General features: G+C 43.4%; 1 protein-coding gene across 1 annotated transcript; it reads right to left on the bottom strand.

The window, feature by feature from the left end:
• Positions 1-1,048: 1,048 nt before the first annotated feature.
• PGBD2 (piggyBac transposable element derived 2) lies at positions 1,049-16,316 on the bottom strand. The gene is made up of 3 exons (XM_061151152.1): positions 16,058-16,316; positions 12,162-12,225; positions 1,049-9,593 (listed from the first exon to the last, which is right to left on the bottom strand). Exons 2-3 carry the CDS (start codon positions 12,176-12,178, stop codon positions 7,832-7,834), a joined length of 1,779 nt encoding a protein of 592 aa, XP_061007135.1. The 5' UTR covers positions 12,179-12,225; positions 16,058-16,316; the 3' UTR covers positions 1,049-7,831.
• Between the last annotated feature and the right edge of the window lie 320 nt (positions 16,317-16,636).

Below are 16,636 nucleotides of genomic sequence, written 5' to 3'. Positions count from 1 at the left end.
CTCTCAAGGAAGTGGGAATACAGGGAAACTACCTCAAATAATATAGGTCAAACCCATACTAACATCATTTGTAGTCATGAAAAGTTTAAAATGTTTCAAATTCAGGAACAAAGTAAGATGGACAAAGCAATCTTCAGATAGAAAAACAAAAATGAAGGCATCATACTTCCTGATTTCAAAATATATTACAAAGCTATAGTAAATTAAAACAGTATGTTGCCAGCATAAAATATATGCCAGATATATAGATATATGTAACAGAATAGAGGAACCATGTATTTCCCCATTTGTGGTTCCAAAGAGATTCCCCATTTCCTCTGTGAGGTCATGGCCATCCTGAAACTGGCCTGTGAAGACATCTCTGCCTATGAGAAGGCTGTGGTGATGACAAGCATCATAGTGCTCCTCATCCCCTTGTCCCTCATCATGTCCTCTTATGCTCTCATCTTCCTTGCTATCCTCTGCACGAACTCTCCTGAGGGCAGGAACAAAGCCCTGGCCACCGGTTCCTCCCACCTGACTGTGGTGATTCTCTATTTTGGTCCAGCCATGCTGGTCTACATGAAGCCTAATTCTCACTACAGTCCCAAGCTGGACCAAGTTCTTTTTATGCGTGGTGCCATCCTCACTCCTATGATGAACCCCCTCATATACAGTCTGAGGAACAAGGAGGTGGTGTGTGCTTGGCAAACGGTGTTGGGATGCTGCCTAACCTCAGTTTAGATACAAACACATGATGGATGTTGACCACTAGCTCTATTTCATTCTAAAACAGTGCTGCTTAGATTCCATTTCAGCCCTGGTCTTTTCATACTTGAAATTGCAAAGGGATCATTGACTCCATGGGTTCAGTTCATATATACATAAAACTGGTGACCTGTGTTTATCCTCTTCATGCTTCTTTGAGAATTTTAGGCCCACATCCTCAAATTAGGCACTCTAGGACTGATGATGATGATGGTGGTAATGGTGATAGCGGCAGTGATGAGAATAGTGTTGGTATTGGCAGTGGTGAGTAGTGATGGTGGCAATAATGATGGTGGTAAATGGTGTAATTGGAGTGATGGTAGCTGAGGTGGTAGATGTAGTGATGGTAAGGATGATGAAGTTTCACCAAGAAAACTGGATCAATGATGCTTTTTTCAACTACAAAGGAAATGTGAATCTATTATAGTCTTTGAAAGAGGCCAACCATGACTGAAAGTCCTGAAATGCTTCAGTTTATAAAAGACCCTTGTGCTGTGCTGTGCCTAGTTGCTCAGTAAGGTCCGACTCTTTGTGACCACAAGGACTGTAGCCTGCCAGGCTCCTCTGTCCATGGGGATTTTCCAGGCAAGAGTACTGGCGTGGGTTGCCATTGCCATCTCCAACAAAAGACCCTTACGTGACGATAAAAACTAAGTTGAGTTCTTGGTGTCAAATCTTGAAAATTGAAGGGGCTAAAAACAGACCTAAACAAAAATCCAATTAAATCACTCTATTTTAATCTTGTAATAACCTATAATTTCAATAAAAAAATTTCCACCTTCCACATGTTCAAATATTACCACATGTCTGAACATACTATATTAAAAAGATAGAAAAGTTTTGCAAAAATTTACAAAAACACACACTCTGGTTTTCCTTCCCATAATTTTTCAGGTGAAATCAACCAAGGCTAAACTATGAGGCAAGGAAATAAAAGTTAACACAAGACTTCATTTTCTAGAACTATTCTCTAGAACTTTCTTGCTACCTCACTTCCACTCACCTTCTTTCCTGGTTGATTGTCCCTGGAAACACAGATCTGATTTTCCTTCATGCAATCTGCACCTTCTTCCCTGCCCTGCCTCATCCACCAACATCCCCAAGAGCCTCCAGCTTCTAAAGAATAAGAAAGCACTCAAAAGGGCTGTGGAGCACATATTTTCCTTCATTGACATCATATTTGCTGAATGTTTCCTCTTCTGTGTCTTCTGATCTGTGGCTGTCACCTTTCCAAGGGTCTGGGTGAAATGCCTGCTGAGTGCTGGGTTAGGTGGCTTGTTTTTTCTAAACCTTATGGTTTGTGCCGTATATTCCACTACCAGTGTTCTGGAGCTGGTTCATACCGACTCACAAGAGCTAACTGTTAAATCTTAAATAATTCTGCAAGTTGGTTGTTAAACCATTGATAGCATGGTGGAGGTATTCAGACCATGGCAGCTGAAGAAGACTATCAACTAAGGCTTTTAATTTTTTTTGTCTTAAGAATATTTTTTTCGAGAGCTAATTTACCAACACATCACTGTCTCCACCTACATCTTGAAGAAGAGAGTCATTACTTCTTCTGTGAAATCACTGCCTTCCTGAAATTTACTTCTGAATTTCAATAGACATAGTGTTTGGATTTCAGGGTTTTTTTTTTAACTTATCCTTTTTATAACTTACCCTCCCCAACCCCTATAAGCACTCCTCCCAAGTGCTGAGCCCCTACTCTTGTGCTGCCACTGTTACATCTACAACCCCAGAGACGACTCATGTACACAGGGAAAAACAACTTATTTTTCCCTTTGATTCACTGCACACCAACATCCCTTATTTATCATTTAAGAAACAAGGACAGTTGTTCTATCATTCAAGAAATAAGTGAGAGGGTAAGAGGCAGGAAGTCCAGGGGTCTCCAATCGGAGGAAATAGGCTGCAAGTGTCAGCCATCTTTTTCTTTCTCTCAAGTGGCAGGAGGAAACTAGTGATACATTTTTTTTCCCCCTTCTCTATACAAATTAAAAAAGAGGTTTCTCTTAAAATACTGTGTTGCCATAATGACACCTGGTTCCACCTGAACTTAACTATTTTCAAACCTTGAGTTAACCAATGCATTTTTCTTATGGAAATGTTTGTCTTAAGCTATGTTAATACACTACGCATTTACCCTAGCCTCTGTCTTCTAGTCGGTTCTGCCTAATGACTCAGAATTGACTTGACAAATCAGTATGTTATACTCAGACATTGTTTCTCTAATCTATGTAAGCGAAAGTATTTGTATGGTAATCTGCCTTTCTAGAAGATTCAAGTCAATCGTTTTATGGCCTGGAATGACTCCGCTGGTGCCAAGATTATCCCAAAATACATCTTATGGATGAGGGACCTGGTGCCATTGTCTGAGTTTTAAGACATTCCTTTCTTTCATTAACAGACTGCTAGTAACTATATAACATCCAGCTAAAAACTAACAGGGGGGTAGTCTTTCTGCCCTCTTCTGATGTCTATGTCAGCTTTCTCTATCTCCTTTATACTTTAATAAAACTTTATTACACAAAAGCTCTGAGCGATCAAGCCTTGTCTCTGGCCCCCGATTGAATTCTTCTCCTCCAGAGGCCAAGAATCCCAGCGCCTTTTTGTGGCTCAGCAACAACCTTTCACAAGGACAGTTCTTCTATCATTCAAGAACAGTTCTGAAGAGTATTAACATTCAACAAGGACAGTTTTGAAGAGTATTAAGATATTTAAACAAAACATTTGATGAAAACTGAACTGACATTCCCAAGAAGCTCAAATATTCCCAAGCAATAGGAAGAAATAGGAAGAAAACTACAAAGAACAGCATAATAAAATTGCTAAAAATCAGTGATAAAGAGACAGTCTTAAAGCACTTGAAGAGAAAAAGACACATTATATACAGAACCAAGAGAATAAGAATTACAAGAGACTTACCAAAAAAACAAAAAACAAAAAAACAATGCAAGTCAGGAGACAATGAACAGGTATCTTCAGAGTACAGAAAGAAAAACTTGTTTATGCAGCATAACAACTTTTCAAAACTAATGTTAGCAAAAATGCCAGAGTAAGGATTTCTGAAAATAAATTTCATACCCATAAAAGCAATGAAAACACTAGACATTTTTCCAGAATCAACTTTTTCAGACTTCTGAAAATTAAACAAAGGCTTTCAGCAATCTGGAGAGGATTTACTTGAGAAAAATGGCTGAAACTTACTAAATTGGTGAGTTTTATGGCCTTTTAACTCATCTATTATTCTTATTGTTCCCTCTCCTGTTTAGCTATAACCTTGAAAAACAACAGCCTGAAGTGGAAAAAACAGGAGCAGGGCAATAACTGGAGTGGCAAGTCAGGAATGGATCTCCTTCAAAGACCAGTCCCCAGAGAATTATCATGTACTCTGCTCATTCCCTGGAAGATCCCCACTAGCAAAATCATCTATATTTGATCCGACTCAGCACTCATCCAGTACAAATAGGCCCCACAGGCATTTTGAAAAAAACAATCAAAGGCAACTGTTGGAACATCGTGACTGCCAAAGGCAATACATACTATTTGGGCAAAAATTGGTTAACCAAAAGGCTTAAAAAGAAAACTTGGGGAATGAGATATCTGTAGCAGACTCTGAAAAGCTTTCACACAGTCCTGGGATTCTTGAAGGCCGTGTGCTTTCATAGGATTGTGTACACTGCCAGAGATGTGCGCTTACTCAGGAATACCTGAGAAGCTCTAAGCACTCACTTCTGGTTAACAGGGAGGCTCAACACAAGCTGGAAGTGAAGGTTGAGGTGAAACTGTACACTGCCTGACTGAATGCTGAAGGCAGGTCCCAACAAGCAAACTGAGGTCCACAACAAAGACTGGGAGACTTATTGGAAGAGGGGAAAATGAGTTGTTCAATTGATACAGAATTTCAGTTCTACAGATCTTTTGCACAACAATGTGACCATAATTAACACTACTAAACTATATATACTTAAAAACAGTGAAGATAGTAAATTTTATGTGTTTTACATTTGTTGTTTTATAAAGACGTAATTGTCTGGTAATCAATGAAGCCTTAAGACAAAGTTATTTTCATTGTTCATTAGAAGAACTTCAATGTTATACATGTTTTCATAGTCTGGTATACTGTTTAGTTTTTGCTTTTGTTTTTTTAAAATTTTGTCCAGCTTCTTAACAACTGGAAGGATTTTGAAATGCCATTCAGAATAACCAGGACAACTTTCATAACCTTTCCAGTTGAAAGATTCATGAACGGTTCTGCTAGAGTAGACAAGGGGACATTCTGTTCAAGTGCTTCCCTACTTGTAGGATTGGTGACCAACCATAGTTTCATTTTGTACCCTAAATTCCTTTGGGAATATGCCAACAAGGAATGTCATCTGGCCTTGACTGCCAGTTGTGAGACTTGGCATTGTCTACACAGATTCTACTGTATTAGTTCTGGCATCATTCAGTGGCCTGGAATAGCCTGCACATGTTCCTACATCAATTACAACTTGAGACTATCCATCAGTCTCAGAGCCAATTTTTCCTTTAGCTCTTAAGAAAGTGTTAGTCGCTTAGCTGTGTGTGACTCTGCGACCCCAGGGACGATAGCCTGCCAGGTTCCTCTCCCCATGGAATTCTCCAGGCAAGAATACTGGTGTGGGTAGCCATTCCCTGCTCCAGGGGAGCTTCCTGACTCAGGGATTGAAGCTGAGTCTCCTGCCTTGCAGGCAGATTCTTTCCCATCTGAGCCACCATGGAAGTCATAATTGGCCATTCTGGAGCTTCTGGAAGCTTTACAAACTGTTTTCACAACCATTCAATTAATTCAGTTGGATGATAAGTTAGGCAAAAAATACCTGGTAAGTAAATGCTAAAATCTCAGGATCATCATGACACAAGAGACAAAAACTGAAAAGTAAAATTTGATCAACAAACTTCTTAAGACAAATGTCTTTAAGTGTCCAGGCTAGATTCCTAAAGATGTGCCAAAGGTATAAACATTTTTTAACATCCACTTTTAAAGCATTTCAAACCTACAAAAGTTCCAGCGGTACAGATAGCTAGCTCCTATTACTTATCTTCCCCAGATGTTGACATCCTGAATAACCATAGTACAATTGTCAAAGGCAGGAAGTGAATATTTATAAAATGGTGTGACTTCAGACCTTATTCAAGTTTCATCAGTTATCCCACTAAACCTTTTTTGTGGAACCTGGCCAGTATCACACATTGCATTTGCTATACTTCGTTGGTCTCATCTAATCTTGGACAGACCCTCCTTTTCATTTTCTTTTACAACCTCAACACTTTCAAAAGGTATTAGCTAACTGTTCTGCTAAATATCCCTCAATTTGGGTCTGTCTTCTGTTTTCTCGTGATTTAGAATTCAGGTTTTACCTTCTTGGCAGGAATATCACAGTGTACCTACCATACCTGAGGTGAGGTGGGTAGCACAGGACATCTATATCTCAATACAGGTAGTATTAACTTTGGTTGGTTGTGGTGGTGTGCCTGATTTTCCCACTAAGTGGTTACTGCTTATTCCCTCTGGAAATCTTGTCAGGAAATTCTCTGCCCTAAGGTTAGCATCTACAGATAGTTATTACCTGCAAAATTACTGCTGTGATGTTTGCCAAATAACAGTATTTTATTTCCATCCTCCCTTCTCCATTTAATTGTTGGGATTCTACTGAAGGAAGGATCTGTCCCTTTTCTCCCTTTTATTTACATCACAATGGACCAAACATTTGCTTTTCTGTTTTTAATTTTTAAGATTTTGGATGGACCTGTTAGATCACCTTCAGGAAGGTTGTGCAGATTCATACTTCCTCAGGTTCTGCATGAGTCTGTCACCTTCCTATATTCATGCCAACAGGAATTATGTACAAATAAATTAATTTGTTTAAAAAAGGACATCTCAGTTTAAATCAGTTGCTAAGTTGTGTCCCAGTCTTTACAACCCCATGGACTGTAGCATGCCAGGCTTCCCTGTCCATCACTTATGTATCTTCACTGTTTATCTTCCATTTGTTATTTTACATATAAGTGCACATTTTATCCTTGCCACCTATGTGTTTATAAGATCTTTTTGCACTGAAGATACTACTACAAATGGAATAATGTGAAACATATCTTCTCAATTTCCTCATGTTTTCCTTTGCTAATGGATATTTTAGTTTTATATGGTCAAATACATTGATATACTCTTTTTATTTGTGCTATTGTAGCAAGTTCTTTCCCAAATAAAAATATTCAACATGCTCTCTTAGGTTTTTGATTAAGTCCAAATTTTTATATGTATTTCTTATATTCTTCTGGATTATATTCCACTAGGCTTTCCAACATAAACTTTTTTCTTTGTTTCAATACTTTCCCCCAAAGTTCAGGAATTTTTAAAGGTAGAATTTAAATCATTGGGGAAATATATTTAACCTTTAATAAATGATGCTGACCATCCATTTAGGTGAAAAAATTCCCTCCTTCACACTATTTAAAAAAATGGATTCTATATGGATATACATGTATTAGGAAAATATTTTTTCTCAAGAAAATACAAACTCTATAAATCTAGTCAGCTGGGTAAATAATGGCAGATTATCTATCCCTGGATAGTTTGCTAGCATTAGATTACAATGAAATAAATATGATTAAGATATCCTTCATCATATTGATACAATATTGCCTATATCAGATTAGTATAACTGATAGCATATACTATAAAATCCTTTTACTGTTCACAAGTTTCTCTAAGGTTTTGGTTACATTCAATTGTCCTTACCAGACAGCTATACCCCAAAGGAAGAATTTTATTTGAATAAAAAGGGCCCATAAGTTGAAATAAATAGCTGTACAAAATATATCTTTACAAAAATTTATGATGACTAATATAAATATTAATGTATATTACATGTAGGCATAATAGAAGATAATTAAAAGGTAACTGTAATGAAAATGGGGAGAAATACAAAACCAAATCAAGGACTCAGGTTCCTTTTTGTCAACACTACACACAAGTGCCCCAAATGCTCTCTGTACCTAGTTGTAAACATCTCATTGCAAATGGAATACCCAGAGGGCCCCCTCTGCCCGTCAGGCATTACCGGATGTGGTATGCCCTGAAGCACTTGGCGTGGACGCCCTTCTGGCACTTCTCACAGCGGGTGTTGGTCTGTGAGTGGCACAGGGCGCAGCGGGTCCTCTTGTCCTGGTGGATGATCCAGTGCCCAATCATGTCGAAGCGGCTCTCAGTTTCCAGCCGCCGGCTTCTCCTCCCCTGGGATGACGTGTCTGCATTGCTCTCTAAGTACACACAGGCCACATATCTTCGGAAGGCCAGGAGGTCCACCTGGGCATCGTGGCAGCATATCCTATGCAGCTGCCAAGCATTGTTAAGAGCCGCATCAATAACATAACCAATGAAACTTGAGTACCACTTCATACCCCGGATCTTCACCTTGTACTTGGCGATGTTCTGGTCCATACGGCCAACACCCCCCACCTTCTCCTGGTACAGTCTCAGCAGGGATGGCTGATGAACCTGGGTCTGCATCTTGGCAGCTCCTGAGTGATGGCTGGTCAGCCCCACTGGCTCTATGCCCACAGCATTGGAGCAGATGTTGACCACACTGCTATCGTGCCAGCGGCACACAATGATCTCCTCACTCTCGTCAACTCTGTAATCAAACGAACCCCTCTTCATTTTCTTCAGTTCTTTGGGATCTTTAAGGGGACAACGCTCAGTTCTGTACTCACGAACAGTTCCTGTGGCCTTCACTCCTTTCTTCCTTAAAATGGACATCAATTTGACACTTGTAAAAACCTTGTCAAAAAATATGTGGTATGGCAGACAGCCACGCGTCTGAAGTGCATCCACAAATTTCACCACCATACTGCCTCCCAGGTCCAGGCCCCTGTCTGGCTTAGTGAACAGTGTGCCCTGGGAGGGCTCAAACCACACCAGATAGCCCCTGCTGGTCGTCCCACACCAGATCTTGTAGCCCAGCCGCACAGGCTTCCCCGCAGGCAGCTGCTTAGACCCCCGGTGTCCAAAGTATTCACACATGGATTCGCCAAAGCTATAGAACTCTTCCAAGGGTGCATGCTTCCGGAAATTGTAGTTCATGCGTACGATAAGAGGCCTGACCTTGGCAAACCTATCACTTTCATCAAGCTCATTGTTATCTGCAAAATGCAGGTATGAGAAGATCAGTTCAAATCTGTCCCTTCGAATTGCATCAGCCACAAGATGATGATGTGAGTCAGGAGATGTTTCCCAAAACATCCTTCTCCTTGGATAAGAGATATACCCACTTAAAATCAAAATGCCCAAGACACACTTCAATTCCTGGGCTGTCAGACCCAGGTTGACATTTTTCTGCCTAGCATAACGATTGGTTTCATTAACAATAAAATTAATTGTTCCTTCATCAAAAAACAGTTCAAAGAGACCTACAGGACTCAGTTCCTGGCTTTTGAGATCTTCCATATGAGGATCTGTTGCTGTCCAACTGCTGAAGTCCGGGCGGATATCTCTTTTGGTCCAAACACGTTGAGGTTCCACTACTGCCTTCCGTTTCTTCGTGGCTGGCTGCAGTTGCAGGTCATCCTCCTCCTCCTCTGCAGTGCCAGAGTCCTCAGGGACCACAAAAGCATGCAACACATTACCGGGCACGTGGGTTCCTCGCTGGCCATCTTCATCACCTGAGTCTTCATCAGTGAAGTCCCCTGCAGCATTTTTGGGTGGTGCAATGAAGATCTCTTCCCTACTGTGAGATTCCTCCTCTTCCAGAGCATTCAGAACCTCAAGTAACTTCACAGACTTCAGCTTTGAGCTGGTACTTCTCCCAGTAGAGAGGCCGCTGCAATGACAGTAAACAGAATGAAGAGAGGCCATGCAGGAAAGCTAGAACTTCAGCAGAAAGCTCCACCAAACCACTGTCCAAGAGGGGGGCACTCCTGTTGTAACAGCATCTTAGATCCAATACCACCAGGCAATGTGCCAGATAAGTCAATGTTCCAGACAAACCCAGATTACTCTTCTAATTTGTGTTTTAACAAAGGGAGGTGTTCTAAAGAGGTATTCCATACTTCCTTTTCTGCTTAAAGTCTTTGAATAGAGGATTCCCTCTAGTGATGAGTCCAGATGCCACTTTCATCATTTGGTTAACAGTAACTGCCAATGGGAAGGTTGGGCTGCTGAAGTGACCTCCACTGATGTCTCTCGACTCAGTGACCCGAGCAGCCCTGCTTTTGTGCTTCTGCCTTACCTATCTCTTCCCTTGTTCTTACTCACTTGACAAATATAAGTTTCCTCACTTCCCAAATTCTCATTCTCCCTACCTGAACTCTCACTACCCAAATTCAAGACCTAGCCAGATTCAGACAGATTTTCACATGGCTCCCTCAACATCTGCTAGCCTACTGCATCCTGCCTGCCAAATGGATTTGGAAACATGGAAACCCCTGCTATTCTAATTCTGCCTGTCCATGTGGGAACCAAATATAAGAGATGTTTGTATTTAGTGCTGCTTAGGGACTGCAGTGGGCACACTCCACTCCCCGACCTGCACAGCACTTGTTTCCAAATGAAGGAAACAAATGACATATCAACAAGCAAGTAGCTACACAGGATGGCATCAGGTAGTGATGAGGGCCTTCCTGAATAAGGGACAGAGAACACAGCAAAGGAATAGGGCTGGGGGTGCTACTTTAGACAGATGAGGGAAGGCTTACAGGGCAGACAGACTGGAAAGGTGAAGGAGTGAGCCTTGCAGACAGCTGAGACAGGGTATCCCAGATGGAGAGAAAGAACTGCAGGTACAGGTAGACAAGGTCCTGTGGTCAAAGGGTCTTGACATCTATGAACAGCAAGGAGGTTAGTGATGCTGCAGAACATAGCGAGGGGAGAAGAGTAGAGCAGAGGTTGCTAGCTCCAGGGCCAAGGCTCCAGAGGGTTCAAGAGTCCTGATGAGGACTTCCAGGTTATCAGAGGAAGTCCCTGAGGGGTATGGAGCAGGACATGAGTGGTCATCACATCACTGTGGCTATGAGAATGGACTGGGCTTGAGAAGGTGGGCACTGCTGCTGTCCTATTCCCTGGCCACTGCATGAAAAGCCACACACCAGAGGGAGGATACAGGCTTTACCATGAAGGCTATTTCTCTGCAGGCCTGCCTGTAAGTTTTGGAGTTTAGGTTGCATTAGAGACGCACTCCAACCTCACTTTCAGGGCATTGGCTCCACCAGCCCCCATGCTAGAGGCTAGGGCACAAGACATCTGACCTCTGGGGAGATGAGGTATACCTCAAGCTCTCTGGGCCAGCCAGAAAGGGAGAGGAAACCTGAAGCTCTGCCTCTCCACAGGCCTCAAACTAAGATGTGTTCTCAAAGAGCATCAGCCCTTTTCATGCCTCCTCCAGCCACCCATGGTCTACAGCAGCAGATCCAGACCTGCCCAGCCATGGTCTTGGCTAGTCTCACCACTCAAGCTGCTGCATACCCACAGGCCCTCAAACCCCTCTGCCTGGCTCTTCACACCCGTATAGTGAGAAAGCCTGCAGGAACTGAGGCAGCTCCACATAGAACCCTCTTGTGCCTTGAAGGATGGGGAAAGCAAATCACATCTTTAGCTCAAGTGTAGAATTAGAGCTACAGAGCTGCATCCATACTGCACCCCCACACACTCCTTTGTCTGCCTTGCCTTTTCTCCTGTCTTCCTCTCTCTTCTCCCTCCTTGGTGCTTCATAGACACCAAGTGCTTAGGGTGGCTAGCAGGACTGAGAGCTGAAAATGTTAAAAACTTGGCCTTTCAAAAGCAAAGGGGTAAATACAGTTAGCCTTGAATAACACAGGTTTATGTGAACTAACAGAAGACTCTTGAGAGTCCCTTGGACTGCAAGGAGATCAAACCAGTCCATCCTAAAAGAATTCAGTCCTGAATATTCATTGGAAGGATTGATGCTGAAGCTGAAACTCCAGTACTTTGACCACGTGATGCAAAGAACTGACTCACTGGAAAAGACCCTGATGCTGGGAAAGATTGAGGGCAGGAGGAGAAGAGGACGACAGAGGATGAGATGGTTGGATGGCTTCACTGACTCGATGGACATGAATTTGAGCAAGTTCCGGGAGTTGGTGATGGACAGGAGGCCTGGCGTGCTGCAGTCCATGAGGTCGCAAAGAGTCAGACACGACTGAGTGACTGAACTGAACTGAATTATGTGAGTTCACTTATACATGGATTCTTTTTCCGTAAATATGTACTAGAGTACTACACGATCCTCATTTGGTTGGAGCCAGCAGTGCAGAGGGCTCCATTATAAAGTTACACACAGATTTGTGAATGCACAGAGGTAAGCAACCTAGTCCCTATGTGTTGAAGAGTCAACTGTACTTGCATAAAGCCTTTCATCAAACATTGCTCCTACCTTGAAGATGAAGCCATGATATACTGGGAACACCAGGTTATCTTTACTTGCAGAGTCTAAGAATCTGTAAGAAAATGGAAGTCAGTTTTAAGAAATCATATGCAAGACAATAGGACCTTCTGTATCATTTGAGGGAAAAAAATCTCTAGATTCACTACTAACCAGAGGGATACAGATCAAGTACACACAGAAAATGATGTGCAGTTGACTGGCTAGTCAGAGGAGAAAAGAAGCAGCTCCTTCATCTCACACCTCACAATAAAATACATTCTGGGACAGTGTTTCCCATAGTCAGAACTATTGGCATGGTGTTTGTTATAGGGGGCTCTCCTATGTATTGTGTGATGTTTAACAGCATTCCAGGCCTCCATTTACTACATACCAGTAGAACAACTGTCCCACTGGTCGTGAAAAACAAAAGGGTTTCTAGACATCACCAAGTGTTCCCTGGTGGGAAGGACAGGAGGTAAAATCTCCCTTGGTTGAAAACTACTGTCCTACATCAGTGCTGCCAATAGAATTTGCCACAATGATAGAAATATTTTGTATCAGTGCTATCCAAGACAGTAGGCATGAGACACATGTGAAGATTAAGCACTGGATATATGGCTAATGTGACTAAGACACTGAATTTTTAATTTTATGTAATTTTTAGTAATTCTAATTTACATAGTCACATGTGGACAGTGGCTACTGTTTAGACAGTGAAGTCCTAAATGTATTAAGCACTAATTGCAAAAAAAAAAAAGCAAAACTTTAAAACTTTTGAAGTATATTAATGGCCACAGCATGGGGAAACCTTTCTTTTAGAAAACACAGAAACTCAAAGGAGGATGGACAATTTTAACTATATCAAACTTCCAACAAATCTGTAGTAGGTTGTTTTTGAACTGCGGTGTTGGAGAAGACTCTTGAGAGTCCCTTGGACTGCAAGGAGGTCAAACCAGTCAATCCTAAAGGAAATCAACCTTGAATATTCACTGGAAGGACTGATGTTGAAGCTGAAGCTCCAATACTTTGGCCACCTGATAGGAAGAACTGTCTCATTGGAAAAGACCCTGATGCTGGGAAAGATTGCAGGCAGGAGAAGGGGACAATAGAGGACAAGATGGTTGGATGGCATCACCAACTCAATGGACATGAGTTTGAGGAAGCTCGGGGAGATGGTGAAGGACAGGGAAGCCTGGCATGCTGCAGTCCATGGGGTCGCAAAGAGTTGGACATGACTGAGTGACTGAACTGACTGATCCCTAGAAGCCAACACAGCTCCTGGCATGTAACAGGCGCACAGTAAATACTTTCTAAACTGAACAACTTCTGCTGCAGAGCAAATGGCCATACTGCAGGGCATTCTCCAAATTGTATAGCAGGCTTTCATTTTCATCTTAACTTTTTGGCTTTAAGACAGCTATTTAGTAAAGTACTAAGGAACTCAATTCTTAATTCACCCTAACAAAAATGCATTCCTCAAGATTCTCTAAACCTTTGCATAGGAAATGTCTAGCAATGGAGAGCCAACTGATACAGTGGACTCAAACAAGAACAGAAGGGATAGTTCAGCAGAAACGGTAGGAAAAGCCATTTCTCTCTTTCAGGGGACCTCTGGCTGTGCTCCTCAGTCCCTCCATCCCCTACTGTATGGCCCTTCCATCCTTCTTGCCCTTCTTGACAGAACCACCAGAGGAAATGGACAGGAGGAAACAGTGCCTCTCCAGGCTAAGCAAATTCCCGACGGGAATGATTTCCAGAAAGAGGCTCTTGGGCAGCCATATAAAGAAGCCCTTACTTCACTCCTTTAGCAAACATCAGAAGTGCCTACCAGATACCTAAGCATGTATAAAATCATTACTTTAACAGGGCCACCAAAAAGAAGAGGTAGGAGAGATTAAGATCTACAAAACAAGACTTACTTAGATCTAGTCAGGAAAGTCATAGAACTTCTTTCTAAGGAAAGGATAATTAGAACTTCCCTAGGAAAGAGACCCTCCAAAAGAGTAGACCCTCCTCCTGAGGAGGCAGAGAACAGCATCCCAAGCAGAAGAAACAGCAAGCACGTGGGAAAGCAAAGACAATTATGACAGGGTAGAGAACCCAAGGGACAGGGTATACAAAGAGACTGGATCAGCTATGCCATGTCTTGAAGGCACTGTTTAAAGAGACTTATCTTTAACGTAAAGCAAAAGGAAATCAAAAAAGATTATAGGCAGAGCATGACACAGTTGGGTTTACATTTTAATAAGTTTATTCTGACTGTGGTATAGACAACTGAGTGAGGGCACCAAAGCAGACATAGGGAGATAAGAGAGATCATCAGGATGGTGGTGTTTATGGCAAAAAGTGGGCCAGCCCAAGTAGGATTCAAAAAGTAAATCAACAAGTTTGGATGATTGAGGGGGAGGGAGAGGGCTGATCAGGGAGGCCTCCCAGAGTTAAGGCTTAGTGGCTAAGGTAGGGTGGTGCCATTCACAGAGGCCAGGAGCAGAACTATGGCATGAGATGTGGGTGATTTGGAGCTGTGTCTTGCACATATTGGGATGGAAATGCTTTTGAGATAACTCAGAAAGGTACTGAAAGGCCACAGTCCCTCTGGGTCTGAGACAAAGAAATGGCCTGGGCTAAAGTCATAAATGAGTCAGTTTTCTGAGGATTTGTGGAAGCCCCAAAGCCACAAGAATCCCTGAAGCCACAGGTGTTACCCAGGGAGGAAGCCCACATTGAAAGAGAAGCTGGAAAAGGAGGACATCTTCAGAGAGGTCTAAGAGATGTAATGGCAGGAGCTTGACCTGAGAGAGAGAAAAACCAGGAGATGCTGAGCAGTCAAGGGCTGGATGTGTCAAGGCACAGGTGTGCAAAGCTGTGGCTAAGCTGGACATTCTCAGTTGGACATTCCCAGAGGCTCAGCTGGATATTCTCAACTGGCTCTGCCATCCAGGAAGAAAAGTCTCTTTGATTTGAGATCTGATGTTCCTACAGCCATTCTGAAGGATCTTGGAGGTGAGGGGACCTTTAGTGCTTAAAATATTAAATTTTCCAATGAGACAGGACAACTAAACGGAACTAAATCCTGACTTAGATCCTATACCACAAAAACGAAATGGTTGAGAAGAGCAAAAAATTCTGAACAAGGCCTGTAGACCTTACGTGTCCTGGTTTTGCTAACTGCTCTCTTAAGTAAGATGTTAATATTTGGGGAACCCAGGTGACTCGAACGTAGGGATTCTTTGTATTAGCTTTCAAACTTGTCTCATTTTTTAAAGTTACTTAGAAAAAACATTTTTTAATAAGACATTTTATAAACGTAAATGCCTCAAAGTTAAGCCAGGTGCAAAACGGCTCAAGAATAGCCTTTGTGAGATACGGGGCCCTACTCGTACTTATCTCAATGCTAAACAAAAAAGGGGAAGAGAGGAAAACAAAGATGCTATGCAACCTCAGCGATCCCAGAAGCAGGCAGAAACTGTGGAAATGCCAAAATCGCCCTTCACAGCGCACCCCAACGCAGAACCTCCTCTCCCTCTAAAGGGCAAGGCCTCTAAGCACGCCCGATCCCGCCGACCCCGCCCACAAATGTCCACCCGCTCCGCCCCCAGCGTCTGCCCGCCCCAGCCCCAGCTCCGCCCACAGCAGTCCTTCCCGCCCCTGCCCGTCCTTGCCCCACCCCCGATCCCGCCCAAAGGCCCTGGCCACTCCTTCCTTAGTACATCCAGCGTAAGCTGGCCCCGGCTACGCCCACAGCCCGGCCTACAAAGGCTGCCACCCCCACGCTCGCTCCGCCCCAGTTGACCCCGCCCCGGGGCCAGCCCCGCCTTCCGCCCCGCAGGGGGACCCCCTTCAGACGGCTCTCTGAACTCGAAGACCCGAGGTCCGTTGTGCCTGTACCAGTCCCACCTACTCACCGTCCGCCTGCGGCAGCGAGGCCCAACGCCTGGGGCACCGTTGAGAAAAAACATCGCTACGGTCCGCCGCTCCCACATCCAAGAGGGGTCTAGTCGGCGGTGCAAGCGGGGCGACCTCGACCTGCGATGAACAGACTGGAGCCTCGTGGTTCGTGCCAGATACCACTCGTAGCGCGGAGCCTAGAGCGCCTCGGCGCTGTTGGCGTCGGCCGTCGCGGCAGCGCAACGTCCGGCAAGAGAGCGCTCCACTCGCCTTCGGCCCGCCTTCCGCTCCCCGCCCAGGACACACCCCTGCTTAGGACACGCCCCCGATCCCAGCAACCAACGAGACTTTAGGGCTTCCGCGATGCTCAGAGGAAACCCGGAAGTGCCTCTGAGGCCGGGGCCAGGGCAGTGAAACATACTCGGCCCCTCTTGCACTCTCCAGTTGCCCGGTTCCTTTACTTGGTAGCCTAGGCACTTTCCTCTCTATTACTCACTAAGGCACGAAACCTTTTTTTCTCTCTAGGTGGGTGGTTCTCCAATATAATTCCAACAACAGCTTCACTTGGGAACATGATAGAAAGGCGTATTCTGGGG

This window comes from Dama dama, chromosome 9 (assembly GCF_033118175.1).
Source record: "Dama dama isolate Ldn47 chromosome 9, ASM3311817v1, whole genome shotgun sequence".
In the NCBI taxonomy this organism is placed as follows: domain Eukaryota; kingdom Metazoa; phylum Chordata; class Mammalia; order Artiodactyla; family Cervidae; genus Dama; species Dama dama.
The sequence above is the reverse complement of the archived record's forward strand: the minus strand, read 5'-3'. Positions and strand labels throughout refer to the sequence as shown.